General features: G+C 36.3%; 1 protein-coding gene across 6 annotated transcripts in view; it reads left to right on the top strand.

Annotated features, from left to right (window-relative positions):
* AHI1 (Abelson helper integration site 1) overlaps positions 1-27,690 on the top strand; it is a 220,541-nt gene that overhangs the window by 145,487 nt on the left and 47,364 nt on the right. For 4 of the 6 annotated variants that reach the window (XM_027770239.1, XM_006144344.3, XM_014586219.1 and 1 more), the window contains exon 23: positions 25,329-25,491. The exons of 1 other annotated variant lie outside the window; for it this stretch is intronic. In XM_027770239.1, the coding sequence (XP_027626040.1) occupies positions 25,329-25,491 (163 nt within the window). Of the gene's footprint in view, positions 1-15,640; positions 15,662-25,328; positions 25,492-27,690 lie in introns of those variants that run through there. One more of the 6 variants, XM_006144345.2, reaches the window with a different exon arrangement.

Below are 27,690 nucleotides of genomic sequence, written 5' to 3'. Positions count from 1 at the left end.
CTGCTGGTTCCCTTTTTTTTTTTTTTTTTTTCTCAGTTCTTTTTTTAAAAGTTTTTACATTTTATTTCTTGAGAGAGTGAAAAACAGACAGACAGAGAAAGCTGTACATTTGACAGAATTTTAAAGTTCTGTAAGGAAGAAAAACTTAGCAAAGCCAAAAGAATCAGAAGAGGAAAATCTAAGTGAGCATAGATTGGTTTTCTTCAATAGAACAAAAACTATTCATTTCACTCTAAGACCTGATTTTTTCATCTTTATGATGCTCATGCTTGATGAAATGATGCCAAGCAGTGAGTTATGGTGTCCAGATATCTGTAAATTTGCTCAGCAGACAGGTTGAAGAGTAGGTGCAGTGCAGTGTGAATGAAGGGCATTGGTCTGCTGCCAGGTGTTCTACCGAACAGTCATCCTTTTTGTTCATTAAAACACTTTCACTATTTTTTTCTAACACCCTATAGGAAGGGGATGTTTAGTGGCATACACTGGTAGAACTTGAGGAGTAGGCTAATCAGAACTATAAATCAAGGTCAATTCAAGTAAGTGGAAGTATTTTAGAACAATGTAAGCATAGAAGAACAAAATATTAAAATCATTCCATTTTAGGCTCTTACTGAAGTTCTTTCTTAGTTAAGTTAGTGAATTATCTAGACGTATGAAGATGTGGTTCCATAAGACAAATTTCCTCAGAGGAAATTTGTTTTGGCAGTTTTTCCCTAGAGAGTAGCAAAAAGAGCAAGAGCTAGAGGAGAGTCTTCTATCTCAGGAACTTTGACAGGAAGACAGGAGCCAAAGACAGGAGCTCTGTTAAATGCCATAAATGAAAGATGTTGATATGCCCTGCCCAAAGCATAGTACTTAGTGTTGTTGTAAGTAAGCACACTCTGTTTTTGTAACATAAATTAGATTATATGTAATCGATAAATAGATGATGTCAGTATGTCTGCAGATGAATTTTATTCCATATTATTTAAGTAATATTATTTAAGTAATCAAAGGTAGAATCTCTCACAATCAAATGGAGTGACAGCAGTTCAAGAAGGAAGCTGAATCTTTTGTTAGTGGAAGTCATGGCTGATTTAGTGGCTTCAGTTTCTGTTAATACAAATGGAGAAACTGCAAAGACATTTCCTAATTAAAACAAAAACAAGTTTTATCTGATTAATGAAGAAGTCTAAAACCTAGATTGGATTTTTAATTTTGATAAACCAGTCACTTCTGGAAGGATTTCTTTCAAGGGCCTGCATTTCAAAGGAATTTCCTGGTTGCTAGGATATAAGGCTGCCCAAGATTGAGATTGATTGACAGGAAGACTTGGTTCAAATGCCAGCAAAGACTTAATATTACACCAGTACATTTACCAGGAAGGTTATAGTTGTTTTCTGTGCTCTATAGTTTAAAGCTTCCATGAATTTTAAGTTATATGCAGCAACTCCATTTTCCCCATTAGCCTGGATATATTTATTGCACAGTTATGCAGTATGCAAGGCTTTATGGCCTACATGCCTGTAATTATAAAATTATGTCCCCCATAGTACAATGCATGGTCACTAAGAGAGGGATTTTTTTTTTTTTGGAGAGGTTCAGGACTTGAACCGCAGTCGACAACATGGGAATCCAGCAATGTAGCCATTACGCCAACTGATGTTCCCCAAATTTTGAATAGTCTCACTCAGCACTACAATCTGAGCATTCTGGAGTGCATAGTACATAATATTACTAACTCTTACTATATTATTGATATTCATACTGATCCCGCTTAGTGGCATACACTGATAGAACTTGAGGAGTAGGTTAATCAAAACTCTAAGTCAAGGTCCATTCAAAGAAGCATAAGTATTTTAAAATAATATATCTAAGCATAGAAGAACCAAATTTTTTTTTTTGAGAAGTTTTTGCTATTGGGCATGTGCACTCATCAGAAAGAGAGAGACAGAAAGAAAGTGAGAAATCATCCCCCCAGAGGGGATGGCCACACCACAATCCCTACTGCTCCATTCTCCTCTCAGGATCTTGGGCACATATGCACACGTGTCTGGCATGAGTTTAAGCCACCAGGTCCGGGACTTGAACCGCGGTCGACTACATAGGAGTCCAGCGACAGCCATTATGCCAACTGCTGGTCCCAAGAACCAAATTATATTAAAATCATTCTATTTTAGGCTCTTGCTGAGGTAAGTTAATTGTAATTAAACTATTAAACTTAGTCATACTACGTTGTAAATATTAGTGATATAATAATGAAGGTAGGTAAAAGCTTACATGTATTGAATACTTACTGTGTTATCAGTGTATAGGTCTGATATCTTTCCATCTGCTTTCTTTTAATCCATATAATCTGTTAGGTATGTATTACTATCTTCATTTTATGAATAATAAAATGGAGGCCCTGAAAAGTGAATAGGCTTGGCTAGAATCATAAAGATAGTAAATATAGAGCTGGGAGATTTTTCTTTTTATTTGACATGTTATCTAAGAACCTCTGGAGTTCTTGAAATTGCCTTTAAGACTTTGTCAAAGAATATATTATCTTGTAATAATGGGATATTATAATGAGAATACTGACATTTCAAGTCTCCACACATTTCTAGTTGTTTAAGAAAAGTACTTGAGTATACATTCTTTCCTGGAAAACACAGTCACTAGTTCTGCATTATGAACAATGGATTTATTAATTACTCAGGTTTTATCCTTTGCTACAAACAGCATCCTGCCTTTACTCTGCATCTAGATCATTGTAGAGCAAATCGGCTTCCTCTTATATAAATGTTACTCTTAAGATATTTGAAGTCATCTGTTTCATCTTGGTCTTCTCTTTTTTAGACTATATTTACACAGTTTTTTACTACTCAACCTTTATTAATCCTTTTCAACTTGTATCTTGGTCTATTTTTTCATTGCTTATGAAATATCTGAGCTTTGCTGATTTTATAAAGATAGAGGTTTATTTAAAAATTCAAGAACCTAGTAGCTGGAAGGTCCAGAGTCCTAGGCCCACCCTGACTGACAGAAGCACAGAAGATGGTAGGCACATACAGAGGGAGCTCCTGACAGGTCTCCCTCTTACAACCTTCAGCTCTTGCCAGAACCAACCTCTTCTCATGAGATCTAGGATTCACTGGATCTTACAGAGTGTCATAAACCTATTCACAAGAGTGTTGCCTACATGATGTAATCACCATGAAGCAGTCACCACCCACTAGGTCTTACTACCTCCTAACATCAAATTCCAAAACACATCACAGGACTCCTACATGGCCAACCGCAGTTCAAGTCTTGGACCTGGAGGCCTGAAACTCATGCCAAGCGTGTGTGTGTACATACCCAAAATCCTGAGAGGAGAATGGAGGAGAAGGGATTGTGGCGTGGCCATCTCTCCTGGGTAGTGATTTCTCACTGTCTGTCTCTCTGTCAAGTACATGCACCCCGTAGCAAAAAAATCTGTCACAAAAAAGAAATTCCAAAACATAAAACTTTGGGGGACAAACCAATTAAAAGCTTATTGATGTTCTTCAGAAAAGTGGCATCCAAAAGTAGATCTAACATTCCAATTATGGGAAAATTTAGTGGTTTGAACTGTGACCAGCCATAACTCCTTGATTTTTTTTTTTTTTAGGTTTTTTTTTTTGTTTTTTGTTTTTGTTTTTAGGTTTTTGCCATAGGGTGTGTGCTTGCTGGAGAGAGACAGCGAGAGTAAAAGTAAGAAATCACCCTTTAGAGGGGATGACCATGCCATAATTTCTTCTCGTCCATTCTCCTTTCTAGATTTTGGGCACATGGTATGACTTTCAAGCTACTGGGCTCAGGACTCAGACTGTTTTCAGCCATGAGGGAGTCTACAACCTTCACCACCACACCAACTCCCGGCCCCAGTCTGTGATGTTTTAAAGATATTATTTCAAGGGCAAGCAGGTAGCATGGAAGGTAGGGTTCTGGATCCGACATGGTCAGTTTTGTGGTTCAAGTCCTGGACCTGGAGGTTGGAGAATCACACCAGGAATGTGTGTATGTGTGCCCAAAATCCTGAGAGAAGAATAGAAGAGAAGGGATTGCAGCATAACAATCACCCCTGAAGGATGATTTCTCACTTTCTCTCTGTCTCTGGTGAGTATAGGTGCTCTATAGCCAAAATTAAAACGAACAAACAAAAAAATGTTTTTCAAGATGTATCTTCTTATTATTTATATACTGTGCCTCATTATCACCTCTGGAAAGGAGATAATAATAGTGCCTACTTATTCATGTTTTCGTTGCCAAGGACAGTGTCTAACATACCATAATCTCAGCTGTTAGCTATTGCTATTTAACCTTAAGTGTGAAATTATCCATTTTATTCTTACCGAATTTCATTCATTTTTTTTCCCCTAAAGTTTATCAATTTACTTTTGAGAAAGAAATTTCCTCCTGCCCCACCCTCCCAGTCAGCTTGGACCACAGGAGTACCCCACATGCCCAGCCTTAGGTTGGTCTGGTAACTAAACCCAGGTCTCCTAAACAGCTTGAACCTCAAAACAGCAGCATCTTTCCTTTTTTTTTCCTCTTTTGAGATTTTGGTCATGGGGCCATGCACTCTTCTGAGAGAAACAGACAGAGCAAAAGGTAAAGTGAGAAATCACTCCCCATGGGGGATGACCACACCACAGTCGTTTCTCCTCCGTTCGCCTCTGGGGATTTGGGGCACACACACTCATGTGACCAGCACATTTTCCTAGCCACTGGGTGCAGGACTCAACCGTACAGTTGGCCATGTGTGATCCACTGCCTTAACCTCCATGCAACTTGCTGGTCCCCAAACTAGCAACATCTTAGCAGTGTGTGCCACCACACCAGAGTCCATCGGTTTGTTTTTGACTCACTGTTCAGCCTATCAAAATTCTTTTGAATCTTGATTTTTTTTTCAGCTTTGGTAATAGTTTGCTCCCAAACTCTGTAAAATTAATAATTTTATAATTATTAATTTCTTTACCTGTAGGCATTTAAGTTTTTATTTTTATGCCATTTTGTTTGGGAGAATATTATTTTCTTTTAATTTTTCAACATAGGGCATGTGTGCTCACCAAAGAGAGAGAGAGAGAGAGAGAGAAAGTGAGAAAGCACCTCCTACGGGGAATAGCCACATCACAATCCCTTCTCCATTTCTCTTTTTATGATGTTGGGCACACATGTACCTGTTGTGTTTTTTAAGCCAACGGGTCCAGGACTTGAATTGTGCAGTCAGTCACTTGGGATCAGCCACCAGGTGGCCCAGGAATATTAGTATTTAACAATAATTTCAATGTTGTATCGTGCTTTAAGAAAAGACATTTACTGAATGTCTTTTAAGATAAGATTTAGTAATTACTTAAATTTTTATTTTCCCAAAAAGCAAAGTAAAATTCGATTAAGGAAACATTCATATAGTCTGTAGTAGAAATCAAAACATGAACTATACCATAAAATGAGGGAAATAATTATTTAATAAAGAAAACATTTAGTACTCATCCTTATGGAACATTGTTTTTCATTTGGGGGAAAGTTTAATAAAGTTATCAAATGAGGCCCCTATTTTTCCTGTCTAAATGGATTTCTGTCAGCTTCCAACATTAATGTTTCATAGATTTTTTTTAAAGTTTATTTATTTATTTTTGCTATAGGGCATATGTGCTTGCCAGAGGGAGAAAAGGAAAGTGAGAAATCACCCCCTGGGGGTTGGCCACACCACAATCTCCTCTTGGGATTTGGGGCATATATGTACACATGCCCATCATGATTTTTCAAGCTGCCCAGTCCAGGACTCAAACCTCAAAGTTGGCCATGTGGGATTTAGTACCTTAACCTCCATACCATCTTTTGGCCCCATGGATTCCTTTTTTTGCAATGGTAAACATATGAGTTGAACAGGTTTTATTTTCCTGTGATGCCCTTTATCCTGCTGTTGTCTTGGTGTCCGACCAGGTCAGTACCTGAGAGAGCAGCAGTCACTGACGCAGTCTGTCCTTGTAGAACCACGTAATTGTGCCCAGGTTAGCTAGATGCACAGAGATTACAGGAGGTGAATCTCCATAGGAACTATAACCTCATCTGTGCATTTATGAAACTTTATATTCTCGTAACCATTTCTCAGGCTGATAATATCTAATGGCAACATTGGCAGACTTTTCCAGGTACAGTTTTTGAACTCAGAGCTTATTTTACCAAACTTGAAAATAAATTTTGTTTTTTTAGAAATAGAGTTAGTGGAAAATATGTTCACATTTATAAGCTGTGGGTGCTCTACAGATATTTTACTATGAAACACCATTGCTCTATGATAATTTAAAGAACTTCAAAAGTTGAATAATAATAATATTTAACATTTATTGAGCACTTACTATGTCCCAGGTACTGTGCAGTATTTTATGTAGATCCTTTCACTTGAATGTCATATTAATAAAGCAAGATAAAGGTAATGTTATTATCATCACCATTTGCCAGTGGGGAAACTGAGGCAAATAGTCTCTAGGATCTTTTAGAAACATTTGCATTTATTATGTTATTACATTGTGATTGATGAGCCGAAAGTATTAACTACTAAAAACAGAATCAGTTTATGTGAATTAGCCACTAAATTCTACTCTTATTTGGCAAATCTTTTGAAAAGCAGGAGTAGTTCAGGTAGTATTAACAGTAGTTACCACTTTTGAAACAGTTCCTATTTTTAGAAGCTCTGCTACTACTCATCATTATCTGATGTGATCTTTGTAACATTGTTGTAATTTTTTTTACTTTTGGAGAGTTTTTTGCTATAGGGTGAGTGTGCTTGCCAGAAAGTCAGAGACAGAGAGACAGAAAGCGAAAAATCACCCCCCACGGGGGATGGCCACGCCACAATCCCTTCTTCTCCATTCTCCTCTCTGGATCTTGGGCATGCATGCACACACGTCTGGTGTGAGTTTAAGCCACTGGGTCCGGGACTCAAACCGCAGTCAACTACATTGGGAGTCCAACAACATAGTCATTATGCTAACTGCTAGTCCCACATTGTTGGTACTTTTTAATGGGAGGGATGGTAATGAATGTTTAAACGACTGAGAACCACTGAAAGGTGGACCCCAGTGACAGCTAAAAAAGTCATGAGGACCTTGATTTGAGGAGACGAATAGTCAAATACAGATTCCTCCCTCCTTCTTAATAAATTTACCTTGGATGTATCTAAGAAAGCCAGCTTGTAAAATACATTTTGGAAAATATCCCGTCCACCCCCCAAGAAGTTTCCAACAGATAATGATTTGAGGTTAGTGGATATATCTTAAGTTGATTTCCTAGGAAGAGTAGTGCTTCAGTTGTAATAGTTGCAGGGTGGGTTAAAGACACGTAAGTAGCAGAGGGTAATCTGGATGTGAGAAGGGGATCTTGGGGTTTGGTGGGAAGAAAGGGGCCCAGAAGCTGTGGTTTTTCTAGTGCACTGGCAGAGTCACCTGTGACCTTGAGAAAGGAAATTACCAACACCTGCTACACTTCAAACTATGCTACCCACATGCCACAGACAGCTATTTGAAGAACAGGAGTGAAGGAATGAGAAGGTAATTATGACTGTCACCAAGAATGAGGCAATGGAGCTTCTGTCCCTCTTTCATAAGACCTACTCCGAAAGTTCACTGTATACACTGCATTTCAGCTAATATCTAAGCATGAATGTCTCCCTAGCTGAGTTTTAATCTTTAACTGTTCTGTCTTCATTCTGCTAGAAAATCTTTATGATCAGTACTTGGGCTGCTATTAGTGGGTAAACTAGAGAATCTAAAACTGAGCATGACTCAATAAAACTCCTATCTTCCCCAGGTCTTTTGTTGGGCCTTTCCACTTGAATTTTCTCTCTCTTGTACTATCAGCAGATGGTTCTTGCCAACAAAGCCTTGGTGCTGTGTTAAGCTTACATAGTTCTCTTATGTCCCACATGTGTTGCTTTTTCCTTCTGTTGTATTTTCACTAACTTCTGTTATCCATTTCTATAGCAGAATCAAGGCTTTCCTCTCTCATTCTGAGAGCTGTGTTTTCTTCATGCATGTTTTGCCTTCATAGAGCATGTGTGTATGCACTTGAGAACGGGAGAGAGAGAGAGGAACACCATTCACAGGGGCTGGTTATGCTATGATCCACCCCTTACCCAAGTCATCCAGCCTTTTGGATCCTGGACATTTGTGTGTGTCCTGGGCTGATCGGGCCGTGATTCACATCACTGCCTCAGTGTTAGATTCAGCCTCTCCTGAGCAGCACAGAACCACTGTACCTTGGAGCTGGCCCTGTATTTCTGCTTGTACCTTTGCTTTTTAGCATAACCACCTTCATCTCCTGTAGCAATTATTCCTATTATTTATTTTTATAAGTTTTGCTTATATAGAAATCACATGGCATAAAATTCACCACCTTAAAGTCTACAGTTCAGTGATTTTTAGTATATTTACATACTCATTGACAGTCTTCTATTTCCCTCTACACCTAGTCTCTGGCAACTACTAATATACAGTCTGTCTGTATGAATTTGCCTCTTATGGAAATTTATATAATGAATTTAGGTACAAAATGTGGCCTCTCTAGCTTTTTTCACTTAGTATCATGTTTTCAAGTTTCATCCATGTTGCAGCACGTATTTGAATTTCACTCCTTTTTGCCCAAATAATATTCTATTATACAAACATACCACATTTTGTTTATTTATTCACTGATGGACAGTTGGGTTGCTTTTATTTTTAACTGTTATAAATAATGCTCTACATTCATTTACAGTTTTTACATGGACATAAGCTTTTAAATCTCTTGGGTATGTATTTAGGAATAAAATTGTTACATCAGCTAATGTTTGTGTTTGTTTTGAAGAATTGCCAAAATGTCTTCCAAAGTAGTTGAACCATTTTACATGCCCCCAGACATGAATGAGGGTCCCAATTTTTTCACATCCTCACTTGTTATTATCTTTTTTATTATAGCCATCCTAGTGGGTGGGAAATGGCATCTTGTAGTTCTGATTTGGATTTCCCCAACGACTAAAAATGGAAGCATCTTTTGAAGTGCCATTTGTATATCTTCTTTGGAAAAATGTGTAAATCCTTTGTCCATTTTCTAATTGTTACATTTCGTATTACAGTTTATATTTTATGACCTAATTGTATAAATTAGATTCATTTTTTAAAATCAACATTGTATGTGTGTGTGTGTGTGTGTGTGTGTGTAGGATTTAGAGATTATGTTATCAATGCTAGAAATAAGTTTTTGTTTTTGGAAATAGAGGTGAAACTAGCAGATCTATATTTGGTTTAGAAAATACGGTCACATTTATAGCTGTGGATGTTCCACAGAAAACTCTATTCCTCTCTAATACTCAAAAAACTTTAAGAGTTGGGGGTAATAATGATTATGCCTAACTCTCATTGTGACAGAGTGTGCCCATAAATTATATAAAAATAAATCATGTAATTATATGAACTGTATATAAATTGATGGAAATATATTTGTAATATTCATATTTAATTAAGTTTATCTGTTTGTTTTCTTTTTAATTTGCTATAAGGCATATGCCTTCACTAGAAAAAGAGACAGACAGACAGAGAGGGGAAGTGGGAAAGCAATCCCCCAGAGGAATGGTCATACAACAGTCCCTTCTCTCAGATTGTGGACACATATACGTAAGTGCCTTTCAAGCTGCCAGATCTAAGACCCTAACCATGCAGTTGGCCTCAAGGGATCCAGCCACTTGATTCATCTCGCCACTGCCTAACCCAAATTTATCTTGTATTATTGACAAGTAAGAGTATATTGTACACTCTGGCTATGAATATCTTATTATATATACAATTTGCAGATTTTGAATTATCAGGAAGGTCATGACACATTTTTGCTTAGAAAAAAATATGTAATGACTTTTCCAACAACCCAATATTTACTCTCATTCTGTATAATAAATTGTCATTTTTCTTTATCGAGCATATCTTTGTGCACACAATTTTTAAAGTTTTCATAAAATGCAGTTTATTTTTTCTTTTGTTATTTGTACTTTTTTTGTTGTTTTGGAGAGGTTTTTGGTACAGGGCACGTGCTCTCACCAGACAGACAGTGAGAGAAAGACAGAAAGTGAGAAATCACCCCCTAGGGGGGATGGACACGCTGCAATCGTTTCTCCTCCATTCTCCTCTCCGTATCTTGGGCACACATGCACATGCACCCGGCGTGAGTTTTAAGCCACCAGGTCCGGGACTCAAATTGCAATTGACTACATGGGAGTCGAGCTACATAGCGATTACGCTAACTGCTAATCCCTTATTTGTACTTTTAATGCATAACTAAGAAGCCATTGTTTGGTACAAGGTCATGAACATTGATTTCTGTGTTTTCTTGTGGGGGTTTAATTAATTTGGCCCTTACCTATTTTTAAAACGTTTTGAGTTAACTTTTGTATATGGTGAGAGTTAGAGATCCAACTTTATTCTTTTGCTTGTGGTTATACAGTTATCCCAGCACCATTTGTTGAAAGTTCTTTTTTTCCCATTTAATTGTCTTGGCTTCCTTGTAGAAAATCAATTGATCATGTCAGCCGTTGGCCTGGCAGTTAAAGTGGCTGAATCTACCATGGCCAAATGTACAATTTGAGTCCTGTTACCACAGCTTAACAAACATGCCAGAGTTGTGTCTCAAAATCCCAAAAGGAGAGAGGGGAAGAGCTTATGGTGTGACCATCCTCTCTCTCAGTGTCTCTTTCTGAAGAGTGCACCGATCTCTTTTCATTGAGGCTATTTAATTTGTTAACATATAATTGATAATACAATCCCTTATCTATTTTATTTCTCTAAGGTCAGTAGTGATATTTCCTCTTTCTGTTAAAACTATAGGTTACCAATGATATTGAGGTTATGAATACATGGAATATGAGGATTTAAATTTTGACTCCTATATAATCCCAACATCAGACCTAAAACCAGGAGATATTCCCCTACTTGAAGTCGACAATTGAGTTGTATTACCTATAGAAACACCAGTCTGAATGCTTATTTCATTACATTCATGAGCTGTGCCTTCATTAGGTTTAAAAACAGATGCAATCCCAGGACGATTAAACCAACCCACCCTAATCTCTACTCACCCTGGCCTTTACTATGGGCAATGTTCAGAAATTTGTGGCTCAAATCATAGCTTTATACCTATTGTTCTTGAACTAGTCCCACTAAAACAATTTAAAAATTGATCCTTAACTGTAAGACATTATGAAGCTAGTAGCATAAACCTTTTAAGTTAAAGATAGTGGTTCAGTCACCTCCATAATGACATGCCTCAGTTAGATACATCAACATGATTTATTACTATTTTTTCTACAATTTTAACTCTATTAATTCTATTTCAACTAAAAAATATCTAAATATAGCTACTTTCTAAGCCCCTTTATTAAAGCATTTAAAACAAAACAAAACCTAAAACAAATACCCTGAAAACAAAAATGAATGAAAACATTTTTGACTCTTTCATTACCCCAGCACTAATAGGACTACCAGTAGTTCTCCTAATCATTATATTTCCCAACTCCTTCCCGACTTATTAATAACTGCCTTATTGCCATACAACAATGACTAATCCAACTTATTATAAAACAAATAATGACCATACATGATAATAAAGGACAAACACAAGCCCTAATATTAACTTTATTAATTTATTTATTGGTTCTACTAATTTATTAGAATTATTACCACACTCATTCACACCCACTATTCAACTATCAATGAATCTAGGTGTGGCAATTCCACTATGAGCAGGAGTTGTAATCACGGGCTTACACCACAAACCCAAAGCATCTCTAGCCCACTTCCTTCCACAAGGTACACCAATCCCTGTAATTCCTATACTAATCATTATCGAAACCATTAGCTTGTTCATTCAACTCTTATAGAGTTATCGGTAGTTTTGTGAATAGTGGGTTGTGAAGCAGATTTTGTTGTTAATTTAAAGGATTCAGAAAGTTGAATGATGTTTGAGAACAGTAATTCAGGATTTTTGTATGAAGGTTCTTTGGAGGTAGCTGCTCTTTATGACTATGGATATTGATTAATAATTGTGGCTGGATGAACTATGTTTATTAGTATTTTTATCGTAATTGAAATTATGCATCAAGGCTAGGTTACTATAAATATAGATAGCTAGCATTAAGGAGATGAGGAAAGACAGGAAATATAGTTTGATTTTCCCTTTTTTTAATGAGGCTATGGATTGAATGTTGGAGATATTTTTGGTAGTACTAATTATAGTCATGTGAGGTCTAATAATATTGATGCTAGGTTTTGACTTATTGTTAGGTTGAGTGAGGGAGTAGGCAATGGATTATAGTTGGGTAATAACCTAATATGTTTGAGAATTTGTAAAGTGATGATGGGATGTTGTGTTTTATGTTAAGTGTAATTGGGTTAATTCTATAGCAAAAGAAAATTCTATAATGGTTACAAATAAAGCAGTGCGTTTGATAGGTAGATAGGTATAGTTATTTGTGAGGTTGTTACAGGTGTAATATTGTTCGAGATTAGGAAGTCTGTCTTAATGCTTTCTACCGCAAGACCTTTGATTGAGTTAATGAGAAAAGGATTATTTTCGTTAATAGTAATGATCAAAGAGTAGCATGGTTGCCCTAAGAGAGCATAGAACATAATTTGAGTACTGTAAATATCTGTAAGGGAAGTAGCAATTAGTGTAGTGAGAAGGTGTTTGCTGATTCAATAATTAAGTCTTTAGAGTAAAAGCCTGTTAAGAATGGTATTCCTGTTAACGCTAGGCTGCTGATAAGGCCCAATGAGGGAAATGGTAGGCTTTTGTATAGGCCTTCTATTTTTTGGATATCTTGTTCATCCTTAAGGCTGTGGATGATGGATCCTGAGCATATGAATAATATTGCTTTTAAAAAATGCATGTGTACAGATATGAAGGAAATCTAGGTGGGGTTAATTAATGTCAATTGTTACTATTATTAAGCCTAGTTGACTAGAGGTGGAAAATACTACAAATTTTTAAATATCATTTTGCGTTAGTGCACAGATAGCTGTTAATAGGGTTGTGGTTGCTTCTAGACATAGTGCTAGTGTTTGTATTGTTTTATTTCCTTCTAGTAGGGGGTAGAATTGGATAAATAAGATACCTGGTACTACCATAGTGCTTGAATGGAGTAAGGCTGGTGAGAGAAAGAGAATCACCTGCAACAGGGTCTCATCATGCCACAACCCTCTTCCCCAGCCCCAGCTCCTCAAGATTCTGGATGCCCATGCACATGTCCAGCATGTTTTCAAGGTGACCTAAAAATCTGAACTGGTGGTTACTCTTTTGGCTTCTAGCCTCACCAGGTACTGTGTTACCACTGCACAATAGAAACTAGGGTCTTTCTTGTTTCTAATAAATGTGGTTACAGCTAGGGCCTGCCCTGGACGGTGTTTAAGCACTTTGCGTTGGGAGCCAGATCCCCACATGGCCAACGAGGGCTTGAATCCCAGCCCCAGCAGCTTGAGAGATACTCTAGGTACATATGCATGTGTGCCTAAAATCCTGACAGGTTGGAGAAATGGAGGAGAAAGGATTGTGGTGTGACCACAATGCTTTCTCTGCCCCCTCTCTACCAAGCAGATGCAACCTCTGGCAATAAATAACTTTTTTAAAAGTACTTAGGTGGAGTATCCTGTACATAATTATTAGTTCTGATTGGTTTATAATGTTGATCAGGTCTTCTGTTTCCATAATCATTTGACTAGTTCTATCAATTATGGAAGGTGAGATTTAAGGTCTCCAACTGTTGTTGAATGTCTATATTGAATTGACTAGTTGACCTTTAAATTCTGCTGATTTTGCCTTATGTATTTGGAGACTATATTAGGTACAAATATGTTTATACTTACTTATGTCTTCCTAATTGGTTGACCCTTTTATCATTATAAAATGTCATTCTTGGGCTGGCCCTGTTGTCTAGTGGTTAAGGGAGCCAGATCCCTCATGGCCAACCATGGTTTGAATACCAGCCCTGGCCACTTGAAAAAAATGCCAGGCACATGTGCTTACCTGCCCCAAATCCTGACAAGTTGAAGAAATGGAGAAGGAATTTCAGCATGACCATGCCCCATGTGGGGGGAGGTGTTTTCTTCCCCTCTCTCTGTCTCTCCCTCTCTGTCTGGCAAGTGCACATGCCTTCTGGCATAAAATAAATTAATAAATTATATGTCATTCTTTGTCTCTAGTGACAGTTTTTGTCTTTTAAGTTGATACTGTTTGATACTAGAATAGTTTCTGCAACTCTTTTTGTTTCTGTTTGTATGGTATATCTGTTTTCATCCTTTTTCAACCACTTTGTGTCTTTAAATGTGAAGTCACCTCTTGTACATAGCTTATAGTGAGATCATGTATTTTATCCATTCTGTTAGTCTCTACTTTCTGTTTACAGTATTTAATCCATTTTCATTTAATGTAATTACTGACAAGTCTATGATTAACTGTAGAATTTGGTTCTGAATTTTTATATGTCTTTTTTTTGTTAAATTGGTGTTTTATACTATACCATTTTAATTCTTTTTTTCTTTTAGTGTATTTTCTTGAGTTGTTTTTTTGGAAGTTCTTTAGAATTATAATTAATACCTTAAAACAATGTAGTTCAAATTAATAACTTAATTTCAATAGAATATAAAAAAATTTGTTCTTGAGTTGTTTTCTTAGAAGTTCTTTAGAATTATAATTAATATCTTAAAACAATGTAGTTCAAATTAATATAAGTTATTAATATTTTTTATATTCAATAGAATATTGCATATAAAATAGAATATAAAAAATAGAATATAAAATATTTGTTCCAATGTAGTTTTTATCCCTCCTGCTGCCTTTGTGGTACTATTCTCATACAAATTATGTCTTTATACATTGTAAGTTTGTAAAGATATATTTATAATTATTTCTTTAAAAGTTATCTCTTAAACCAAATGAAAAGAATTACAAGTGAAAATGCATGTATACTGTCTTTTCTATTTACGTATGTAAGTACTTTTATCAAAGCTCTTTATTTCTTCATGTGAATTTGAGTTATCACCAAGTCCCCGCTCTTTATATCAAAGGATTGCCATTATCCTAAAGGGTGGGTCTGCTAGCAATGAACTGTATGTTATCATTTATCTTGGCATATATTTCTCATTCCCTTTTTAAAGGATGGTTTTGCTGGATATTGAATTCTTAGTTAAAATGTCAATCGTGGAGGTGTCATTAAACGTTGGAAAAGAAATTTGGTCTCATTCTCAAAAGACTTGTCTCTAGACCTCATGTTATTTTTAAGTGACAAGTTGTGTTAGCTCTTCTGTGACTATTTGAGCACAGACCCAAACCTTACTCATAATGAAATTATGAAAATTCTAGTATAGGGTGATCTTTTTGAGTTTGTACAAGTGCCTATTCAAGTTTAAAAAGCGCTTTTCTAAGTAGTTTTACAACAGTACACATCTGTTTTGCCTATAATATAGGAGACCCTCTTATAATTTGTTCATCTACATACACATGTATAGGTGTATATGTTTATTTTTATATTTTAATATTTATATACTCATGTATTTAATTCCTCAGCAAACATTAGGAAATTTTTAATTTTTATGAATTTGCATGCTTATGTATTTGTATGTGTTTTTACAACCAGTCATAACACCGCAGCTATGGAAAAACCTGGCCAAGAAAGTGGCATATGAAGGTAAATGAAATCCTGTAAATATAATTGGGCTGGCAGGTGACATGGTCGTTAATGGTGCTGGATTCCCATAGAGCTGACCGCGGTTCGAGTCTGAGACCTGGCGGCTTGCTTTCTCGCTTTTTCTCTCTTTCTCTCTCTCTGTATCTATCTGGTCAAATAAAAATAATAATAATAATAATAATAACAAATGGAATTAAGTAAATAAATAATTTTTTAAGAAAAAAAAACAGTAAGGTAAAAAGAATATTCCATTTATCACAAGAGATATAAATCTATGTATAATCTCTATAGATCATTTCATTGTACTATGGAGTATAAAATTTATGCCTACTAAAACAATCTATAAATTATGAATAATGTTATTTACAAATGCTTGATTTTATTTTTATTTTTTGTTTTTATTTATTTATTTATTTTTGGAGAGGTTTTTGCTATAGAGCGCATGCGCTCACCAGACAGACAGAGAGAGACAGAGAGACAGAAAGCGAGAAATCACCTCCCAGGGGGGATGGCCACGCCGCAATCCCTTCTCCTCTGTTCTCCTCTCGGGATCCTGGGCACGCACGCACACGCGCCTGGCGTGAGTTTTAAGCCACCGGGTCCAGGACGTGAACCGCGGTCGACTACATAGGAGTCCAGCAACATTGCCATTATGCTAACTACTGGTCCCAGTGCTTGATTTTATTTTTAAGAATTTTTCCCGCTCCAGTTATTTTTACTAGTAATTTTACATTTACTCATACTCATGAACTATTAAGAGAATTTAAAGAAATTAAACTTTTTGAGGTAATTTACAAATAAATTATTGTTTTAATATTTTATATCTGCATATGCCCTAGTACTATTTAACAGCAAAAGGGTAGAGAAACATAAGAATAATTTGTACTGTTGTTAAAAGGTGTTGCTTTTTTGAAAAGAGCCACCAGACCAAAAACAATGGAACATCCAACAAAATGAAAGTGCTCTGATGTCAGAGTTTTTGTCTCTTTTATTTATTATCCTCTCCTCAGTAATTGTAGCTTGGACATAAAAGGTATCTGATAATTATTGTTGTATAAACAGATTCAATTTTTTAAAGTTTGCTTGGTTTTCTATTTTTATTTTTTTTTATTTTTTATAGACCACAGATTAGTTTATTTTCAACACCCATCCTGTCATGAATTCATTGGGAGTAGGTTCCAGTAGCTCAGGCTCCTTTTCATTGGTTCTCACGAAGTGGCTTCTCTGGGTAGAGCAGGCTGGCACTTTAGTTGAACCCAGGTACCTTTCTGTTTGGCTTCTTTCTTTTTCTGGTCATTTTCCTTCACACGTTTTAGGAAGCTATCTCTGCTCTTAGAATGTTTAATATGCTCAATACGCACATTAATTCTCTTAGCAAGACTCTTAACCTTTAACTTGTTTGTTCACAACAATGCCAACAGCATGCTGGGTAACATTGTAGACTCTTCCAGTTTTGCCATGGTAACATTTGTGGGGCGTTCCTTTTTGAACAGTACCCATTCCCTTGATGTCTACCTTGATTCCCTTGATTTGCATATATGTTGCCAAAGGAACAACTCCATGTTTTCTAAAAGGCCTAGAGAACATCTATCAGGTGCCTCTTCACTTTCCCTTTGTGTTTTGTCATTTTGGTTAATTACTGGTTCTGGCCAAAAGGACTGGTTTTCTATTTTTAAATTTTAGATAATCCTTACAAGATTTTGGGGAAACCTTAAAATCGTATACTATGCCTAACCGGTTGCAGTTTGAGCATGAGCTTGCTGAAAAAAATGACAAAGTAGTATTAAATCCCAAATCTAGAATAGTCAGCATTTCAGTTTGTCAGGAGGGAAACAAAGCAAGATATATAAAACTAATAACCAGTATAGGAGCCATTTACTTCCTTAAGTTTTACCAGTTACATTCTGTTATGAGATTTAACTTTATATTTTAAATTATGTTTCTTTCCCGTTCAGTTGCATATTTGATATGAAAATTAGTACATGTTTTATAAAGTAGATCATTGAAATTAAGTATTAACTAAACTTCAGATACACTAGAATCCCCTGGAAGACTTGTTAAAACACAGATTGCTGGGCCTGTCCCCACAATTGATGATTCAGTTCATCTGGAATGGGGCCCGAGAATCTCTTGTTTCCAGTGGTATTGCTGCTACAAGTCTAGGGACCACACTTTGAGAACCTAGTCTAAACCAGTGATTCATAATTCTCTTTTTACAGTGAGCAGATTATCCCTCCCAAGAAAGAAAATAAAAGTGTACTTATCATTTTTCTCTCTCCAATACATTTGTGGTCCAATGTAGTAAGCTCTGAAAATTTTTCTCAATTTTTTTAGGGAATAACTAATGAAAATATATATTTTTTAAAACAGTTTTTGATAAAACACTAAGGATTCAACATAACTCACTATATAAATTGTGATTTCCAGTAACATTTAATTGATACTAATTGTCTTAGTTGGGCTACTGTGACAAAACACCATAGACTGAGTTACTTAAAACTAACAGAAGCATATTTCTCACAGTGCTGGAATCTCAGAAGTCCAAGAGCAAAGTGGTGGCAGATTTTGTGTCTGGTGAGGTCCTCTTGACTGGTTCATAGATGGTACCTTTTTTGTGTGTCTTTACAAGGTGAAAGGAGCAACGAAGCTATCTGAGGCCACTTTTATGAGTCACTACTTCCATTCCTGCCCTCATAATATAATTACCTTCCAGAGGACTCACCTCCTCATACTGTCATCCTGGTGATTATGTTTCACATTTGAATTTTGCGGGACAGAGACGATCAGATAATGGCATCAATCATCACATTAAAATAACAGGACAGAGACATGTGGATAATGGCATCAATCATCACATTAAAATAAACTGTCCATTTTAAAGTAGACTTACTTTGAAGTCTAAAGTATAGTTTGACTTCTTCATCCTTATTTGTCAAAAAAAGTATTTGCAAGTGATAAACTCAGAAGAAATCTTTTGTAATTACTGTTCTTTAATTATTTCTAAGCTTTTCCTGCATAGAATTGCAGCAGTCAGGCAAAAGTTTTTCCAATGCATGATTACAAATGAAGCTACATTATTATCCAGTAAACTAATGTTTTAAATTTACTTTAAGATCCATGAATCCTGTTATTTTGAGTACATAATATTGTAGAAGCTAGGAAATATACCACATGCAATCTTGTCCAAACCCCTTCTTGTACAGAAATGCAATCTGAGTGTTTTATGATATACTTTAACTTTGAAGGTCTACGCAGGACTGGAAACTTGCTCGCCTGATTCCTAATTTGATATTCTCATTACCCTTGATCATTATTTTATGAGATGATATTTGGATTTAAATTCTTTCAAATACTTGTTTGACAAAGTATTTAAGTTTGACATACACTAGCATTATAGAGCAGGATATGAACAGATAGTTTGTCTGGTACAGAGACAATAAACTTTGTGCAATTATTTACTTTCTTTATCTCTGTTTTTTTAATCTATTATTATCTAGATAAGATCAGTTAAAATAACAAGGCTTTGATTTCTTTTTTATAAATATCTTTAGGGTTGTCTTATGTGGTATTCATGGAAATAATTATAAATAATTATAAAATAGTATAAGTTTCTAACACGTGGTGCTAGAAAAAGGGCCCACATATGTATCTTTATTCCTCTTATAAAATAAAATACAGTCTCAATGTCTCCTAAAGTATACCAGTGTCACTTAAAGTAAGGGAGTCACTTGAATACTTAATGATGTGCGCCTGTACAATTCAGTATTTATCGTTAACTTTTGTTTTCTACTTTTTTTACTTTTCTCTTTTTCCTATTTTAATACTAAAGGCCAGATATTCCTTATTTGACATTGAGAAATGAGACTTTCTTAAACTTTTTTTTTTATTTTTAAAATAATTACTAATGTTGCCTTATATTTCACTTCTAATTTATCAGTAATAGTCCTTCTAGTAACCATAAGAAGTGCCTGTAAGTCTTTGGTTAAGTGCTGATCTGCACACACATGGGGCAAAACTCTGTAAGCAAAGGAGCATCAGAAAGTAGTGGACACCACAACAGGTGGGAAAAATTTACATCTCTGACCACCAGCATGGGAAAACCTCCTAACATGGGGGGCATCAGATAGTATCACAAAGGTCCCGTTTTGGCAATGAAGTTAATTTAGCCTTAGTGTAAAATCTTCTCTGACTATGCTCTATCAACACTTAACAGTAAATCTGGGAAGAGTCAAATATATCTCAGAAAACGTTGTGCCAGAATGGAGTCCAACACTCTTTAAAGGATACAAGAAAATCCAATACTCACCAAAGTAAAAATTCACATGTATTAGTTGTCTACCACAGACTTGGAGGCTTAAAACAAAAAAAAATTTATTCTCTCTGAGTTCTGCAGGCCAGAAGACAAAATTAAGTTAATCAAAGAGAAAACATAAGGTATGTGGTGGAATCCAGATGCCTCATTGGCTATCAGGTGACATAGAGAAGTTCCCCAATTGTTATGGATCCAGCTGAAGCAGTGCTGGGGGAAAAGGTGTTCAAGCATATGAGTTTATTCAACCTAATTTAGATTGTCAGATGACTTTGGAGCATTATGAACATTGCTTATTGGATGTACTGTAGAAAACTGTAGGAAACAGAGAATCTGCTGCTCTGCTGAACTCTACTGGTTAGTGTTCCTGTACACTGGGTTCAAGGACTACTGAACATTCTTCAGAGAGAGCTGTAATAATATTTAATCTCTTAGAAGCTAATACAAAGGGAAATTCACCAAATGCCTTATAACAGCCTAGCAGACTTGCTTAAAACTAAGAAATAGTATCTGGAAAACATTGCTATAAAGACTGAAAATACATGTCAAAGAATGGAGTTTGCCAGTGGCATTTCATACATGATAGTGCTCAAACAACTCAGCAAGCATTGAAAAAGAGAAGGAATTCTATTTCAAATATAAGAACAGTGGTCAAAATTTGACCAAGTGGATTTTGTGAAACATGTCATTTTCCAGACCTATCATTATCAATGAGCACATCATCAATGAGACATGAACACGTTAGCTCATGTCTTTAAATGTCAGTTGCAGAAATATTTCATAACTACTCTGTAAGCTCAAGATTTGGATCTTATTGCTGAAGATAGTCTTTTATGCCTATATTCCAAACTGCTATGTGCAGAGAATAGTGAGTTATAGAAGACAATATTCAAGAGAATGGTCAAGGCATATTTTCTGTGTTGTGGCCTGACAGAACAAAGAGAAAATAGAGATAATATTAATTCAAAACAAACTTCTTGATGGGACTTTGCTTCCCAACTTTTTTACAGGTTTTTACTTTATCATAAAACATTAATAAATAAAGTATAATTAAAGATGGGGAAGTCATGATTTATTAAAAATCCACTGCCACATTAAAACATGCAAAGATGTTTATTGTGTATAATTATAGTAAGAGATTGAGTGGTCTCCAGATGAGAATATAAGAGCACCCTGGATGAAAACACATACTGAGTACAAGCAGAATCCCATGAGCCTTCAATATGTTATAAGAATAATTATAACCAAATGGTCTGGCAGGGTCTACTACCAGAATGTTGGCTTGTTAAACACATTGATTCCTTGTTATATACCAATTCTGTATTTAAATGTAAATAATGATATCACTGTTCAGTACTCCAAAAACTGTTCCTTTGCTTTAAAGATACAGCCTCACCAACCATTACCTTCTAAGGATACCAGTTGTGGAATTTCATGACAAAGACATTATGTCATCATCAGGAAATGACACTATAACAGTGCAAAGCGTAGTACTGTAAGTTGGTAGGGACCTGAAATGTATACAAGCAAAGCAGTCCATTTGTAGCTCCAAGACAGGATGTTAACAAGTGGTTCATCTTGAAACCATCTGATTAAAGAACTGTACGAGTCAGCTAGGGCTCATAACAACATACCACAAACTGGGTGACTTAAACAACAGAAATGTATTTCCTCACATCTGGAGGCTGGAAGACCAAGATCAAGATGCTGGTAGGTTTGATTTCTCCTCAAGCCTCTCTTCTTGGCTTGCAGAAACCACCTCTCATCATGCCCTCCTTTGGTCTCTTTCTCTGTGCATGCGCTCCTGGAGTCTCTTCGTCTTCTTTGAAGGACCTCAGTCCTATTTATTGTATAGGACCCCATCCTTGTGACCCTAATTACCTCTTTAAGGGTCACATCTCCAAATACATTCACATTGGTTAGGGAGTCAGTGTATGAATTTTAAGGAGCATAATTCAGTCCATAATGCAGTCGTAGAGTGTAGAACATGCTTGCAGGTACTAGTGAATCATGTGAACTTGGCGTGCTATATTTGGTTCTGTAAGAGAATAATTAGTGGATACTATCAGGAAAAGTGTAATATGGGATCTTACAGGTCTTACAGACCCATATACCTCTGCCGGGGTCTAGCCTCGGCGTGGATGGGTTATCTCGATGGAGGCGGCGAAGGTGAACAGAAGACAGAGGCCTTGATGCCTTTTCATGCACGTCCTTTGCCGGACACCCCTCAGAGATCGCTCTCTGAGGAGTGACAACTGCTAGGAATCATCGTGCGTTTTTATTGAAAACGTGTTACATGCAAGTAAAGGGAGAGGGGCTAGTGTTTTAATTAACAGCTCATAAAGTTTTTAACAATAGAGAACATAGATTCTATTCAGGGTTGGATTAAGGGTGAGTCTAGTGCAATTCAGGGTTTGATTAAGGGCGGGTCTAGTGCAGTTCCACAATTGTAGGTGGGTCTCCATGGAATGCAGTTTCGGGAAAGCGTTTCTGGTAAGCAGAGATGATTATTAGCTGATGTGGCGTAGCAGCCATCTTGTGATTACTGGGAATGGTGCTGAAAAAAAAAATCTCAAGAATAGATATTAGTTTTTATGGATCTTAATAAAAAATGATACTTATACAGTTTTGTAGGGATTTAAAACTTAATTTGAAGAATCCTAATATATTTATCAATTTCACTTGGAGAGAGAGGAGGTGTCCTGGGCCAATTTTGGCCTAATCCTATTTTACGTAAAGAAAGGATTAAGTTTACTTAAAATGTATTTTGAAGGACCTTCCAAAGGTCAAGATTATTTTTGCCTAGAAAAAACTTCAGCCCATCCTCTATTGTGACCATGGAGATAAAGCATTGTAATTAATAGTAAGTGATCAGAGCAAAAGGGAGCGGTCGGGGGACTTCCTGGAAAATTTTACCTTATACTCAGGATGTATAAGAAAGCTATGTAATTATTTTATAGTAGTATTTTGGGGAGCCAGAGGGGGGTCGCTTCCCAGTAAGGCTGCCACAGTTTCTGGAGCAAATAGCAAATAGCCTTGCTGACATGCTAATTGACCCAAGCTTTGTTCCAAGGTCGGGGGCGCACAACAGTGGCCTTGCCAACGTGTTGATCTGACCGGAAGCAGAGCTCAAAAGTCGGGGGGTCTCAGACAGATTCTGGGGTCTCGCCGGGTGGGACTCCTCCATACCTCCAAAGGGACAATTTTATTAAAACACCCTTATGGAAAATTCAAGAACAGTTTTCAAACTTCAGGTTCATGAGTTCCAAATTGTCAGTAGTCTACATGACCACACAAGCCTAATGTGGGCCTTCCTGATTGACTCTGTTACCAAAGCTGAATCTCTCTTCTTTCCAAGAGGCCACCTAAGGTTCTGGATAAGTAAGTATATACTGACTTTGTATTTGCATAACACTTATTAAAGTTGTGATAGTTCAGTTTCCAGAGCCACAGGGAGGAACAAGAGGAGCACAACATCACGGAGTTCCCTAGGACTGGGGATGTGGGTGCCATTGAAAAGAATACAGTGGGCCTGCAGCTTAAAATCCTTCTGAGTCTTTCTATTGGTAATATTATTGAGTCTGAACTTGGTCAACATGTATTATCTGATCCCTTCTTACTCCTGTAGCCTTAGCTTCCTTACCGTTCTATCTGGGCTCTCACCTCTAATACCAGGCTCCCATCATATTGAGAGTATTTTGTGTTTCTCTTCCTTGGACTTTCACACATGCTGTGCAGTCTGGCCAAGATGCACTTTCCTTTTCTTCACCTAACTAAGTCCTAATTATTGTTTATTTGGCCTGAAAAGCCTAAATGAGATATCTCTTGTAGAAACTATCCTATTTACCATTGTATATTTAGGCCTTCGTGTAGTACCAGGCACATTATGGTTTCATTAGCTGTTAAATGAATGAATCCATACTCAGCCTAAATGCAAAGAATTATAAAGGTGATTTGCTGTTACATATATTGTTGTATAACTTAGACATTTTCAGACCCCAGTTAAGTAGGGAAAAAATGGTGAAATAAGTTTACTCTTTAGTTTTCATATTACTATGTCCTACTTGATATAGTGCATCAGGTGTAAATTGACTGAGGTCTTCAACCCAATATCTATCTATCTATATATATATATTTTTTTTTTTTTAATTTTCCAGAAAGCAATTCATTGGTGGGGGGGGGGTAGGGGAAGGAATTGAGAAAGCACTCCCTCCTGTGGAATGGTCATGCTGCAATTCCATTTCCTCCATTTCTCCTTTCTTTCAGGCTTTTGGGCATCCATACACACAGTCCCAGCCTGTTTTTCAAGTTGCCAGATCTGAAACTTCAACAATTCAGTTGGCCATGTATAATTAAGCTACCTTAACCACCATACCACCAGATGACCCTTAAGAGGATTTTTAAATGCCTGTACAGTGGCTGCATTATCTTTGTGATTTAAGTTTGTTTTTTAATCAAATGCTGATTACGGTAACAACAGAGAGGATTCTCATAGAAAGGCTTTTCTCTTAAATTTAGTGAAAATAAGCTTGTGAGGAAAATTAAGGCAGTCGAAAGATGTAAGTTGTTGATATAAAACATCAAAAAAATGGTTGTAGAGAAATATATCTACAAAAAGAGGCATTAACAAATCAAATGGGTCCAGCAGGTGGTGTGGTGGTTAAGGCGCTAGACCTCCACATGGTCTACTGTGGTTAGAGTTCCAGGCCTAATAGCTTGCTTTCTCACTTTACCTCTCTCTGGTGAGTGCACGTACCCTGTAGCAAAATTAAAAGTAATAACAATAATAATAAAATTTAAAATAACTAATTCTTTAAAAGATAAAATTAAAAATAAATTATTATTTTTAAAAATATAAAATAAACCAAATGATCACAATGAAATGCAACCAGGTAATTCCCTAGAGCCTTTTCTTTTTATAAAACTACTGGGCTTCTGTAGAATTTTTTTTTTCAGATGCATCTGCTTAGCACAGAGAATGGAATCCAAAGGTAATATAAAACAATTCTAAGAAAGGGAATGATGTGTGAGCTTTTCTTTAAATTTACTTCAAAAGTAATTTACTTTGAAAAATTAACATCTGCTATTTTGAAGCTATCTTAGTGTATTGAATGCTCTAAACCATTTCTCAATCCCACAGTCTTTTATCTCTCTTCTCCTGCTGTGTTCCCACCGCCCCTGATCCCATTAGCAAACCTTGAGATGGCCTCAGACTTACCAAAGTACTGCTTTGGTTTCAGCTGCTCTTCTGCAAGAGGAAGTGAATGTTGGGGTTTTTCTCTGTGGTACAGCTGTGATAAAGCTGTGGTGGTCTTATCTCTCTCTTAGGTAGTGGCTCTCTATGACTACACAGCGAATCGATCAGATGAACTAACCATCCATCGAGGAGACATTATCCGAGTGTTTTTCAAAGATAATGAAGACTGGTGGTATGGCAGCATAGGAAAGGGACAGGAAGGTTATTTTCCTGCTAATCATGTGGCTAGTGAAAGTAAGTTTTATGTCCTTTCCTGGTTTACTAATATGGTATAACTGATAGTCCAAGATTGTATCATTTTTCTACCCTTTAATTTACTGTCTTTGTAACCTTTGCATATGTTTACGAATGGGCATTGCTTTTCATTCTCACAATGCAAAAAATAAAAAGGAGAGGCACTGGTATGCTGGAAAGCTACTGCATTCTGAGATTGGAATATTTGCTGTAAGGATTCTCACCCCAGGGTATCCATCCCTCTAGTTGTTACCTTTCTTCCTTAGCTCCTTTTACCTGCTTCACACACACACACACACTTTTGTCACCTTTTCTTTTGCTGCAGTGACTCCTCATTTGACTGGCATTTTAAGAACCTCTAGTTTCTTCAGTCCTAGCTGGTTAGTTACTAAAACAAAAATATAATAGATTGTTTCATTCTCAAATTAAGTCCTTGTTTTTAAAAGGGGAAAAAAGCTAGAGAAGAATTCTAAACACGAGTTTCTGAAAGATGTAGGTTCACTACTAGACCTTGAGAAGTAAAAACAACCAACACAGAGGCCAGAAAATAAACCAATTTTAAAACTCATTAAAGAAGTATGTAGTGCTTCTTCAAAAAAATGCATCCTGTCAACAATTAAGAGCATATTAGGAAAAGCACAACGTAACAGGTCAGGAAAACTGCCCTCTAACCCTAGCTCAGCTTATGCTGATATGCCTGTTTCCTCCTATGATCATTAAAGGGGAGAAGTATGTAGTGCTTCTTCAAAAAAAATGCATCCTGTCAACAATTAAGAGCATATTAGGAAAAGCACAATGTAACAGGTCAGGAAAACTGCCCTCTAACCCTAGCTCAGCTTATGCTGATATGCCTGTTTCCTCCTATGAAAAGAAGTTGAGCTATGTCATCTCAAAATTTGCTCCCAGAAATACCAAAATCACATGACTCTGATTTAAAACAGCATAGGCAGCCTTGGAATTGAGAACACTCTATATTTTGAATATGTATTTAAAGTCTTTTGTTTCTGAAAAAAAGAAAATATATAAATAATAGTTGGTTCTCAAGTGAATCCATGAAATCCCATTTAATCCAAACTATGACTAAACAAATGAACTACTGATTCCTAAGTTCTGAATTTTGAGAGCAAAAGAGATGAAGGAAAGCAGGAAGAAGAATTTCTTCCATGACTGCTGGGTGCTGGGCTGGCGCTGGATAAATGATTTCTCCTTTGACATCCTACCAGTGCCCTGTCTACACCCTGGCCCTTCCCAGTGCTTCACTTACAGTGTCTCAGGCAGCCCTAAGTCTCATTGTCATTCTTTCCTCAGCTTTATTTGCCACCATTAGCAGACTCCTTCCTTCAGAAGTGCTAAGTGTCTCAAAATATACCCACTTCTCTCTTCCACAACAAAATTCTTAATTTCTTCTGTCCTGCTGTTTAATTATTTTTCTCTAAGTAGTAAATGACTTGATAGCTCTTAAAATCAATTAGAGGCATATGAGGGGGTCTTTGGAAAGTTCATAAAAAATGTGTATTATAAAAAAAACTATTCATGGATTTCAAAAATTTTTGTACCAATATAAAGTCATATGTTAATTCCATTTTCCACAAACTTTTTAAAGGACCCTCGTAGTTGTTGTTGTCTAAAAAAAGGTTTATAATGAAGAAAGCTTAAGACTATGTGGAAGGAAGAAATTTTAGAACATGTTAAGTCCCAAATTTTAGAAAGGTTAAAACACCATTTAAGTCATTTCCCATAGGCGCAGTGTTTCTACCTTCTAGGTTGTCTAAAATATCCAAATTCTTTACTTTTCCTCTCCAGAGATTGCTCTTCTGCACGATCAACAGTTGAGATTAAGAGGGTGTAGCTTCTTTTTATAAATCAAGCACTGCACGCACATTCATGTGTAATATTTGGTAGTTTTAACTATTTCAATCCATTGTTTTTTTCAGATACAAGTCGAAATATTCTAAAGTTTTTTCACTTGATAATATAAAAAAGATTTTGTCATCTCCAGGCAGGGTGGTATTAGGTGCTGTAACTTTAGAATCTAGTTACTTTGCACAAATAACATCTTAGGCATGCAGATTTGAAAAGCTATTGATAAATTTTATCTTCAGTGAGTTAAAAAACAAATAAAATTTTGCTTTTATTCCATAATAACCAAAGTCAGACTTCTGAAGCATACTGCAGTAGAGATAGTTAATGGCTACATGC

Source organism: Tupaia chinensis, unplaced genomic scaffold (assembly GCF_000334495.1).
Source record: "Tupaia chinensis unplaced genomic scaffold, TupChi_1.0 Scaffold000117_2, whole genome shotgun sequence".
In the NCBI taxonomy this organism is placed as follows: domain Eukaryota; kingdom Metazoa; phylum Chordata; class Mammalia; order Scandentia; family Tupaiidae; genus Tupaia; species Tupaia belangeri.
This window is presented reverse-complemented; position numbering and strand designations above follow the sequence as displayed.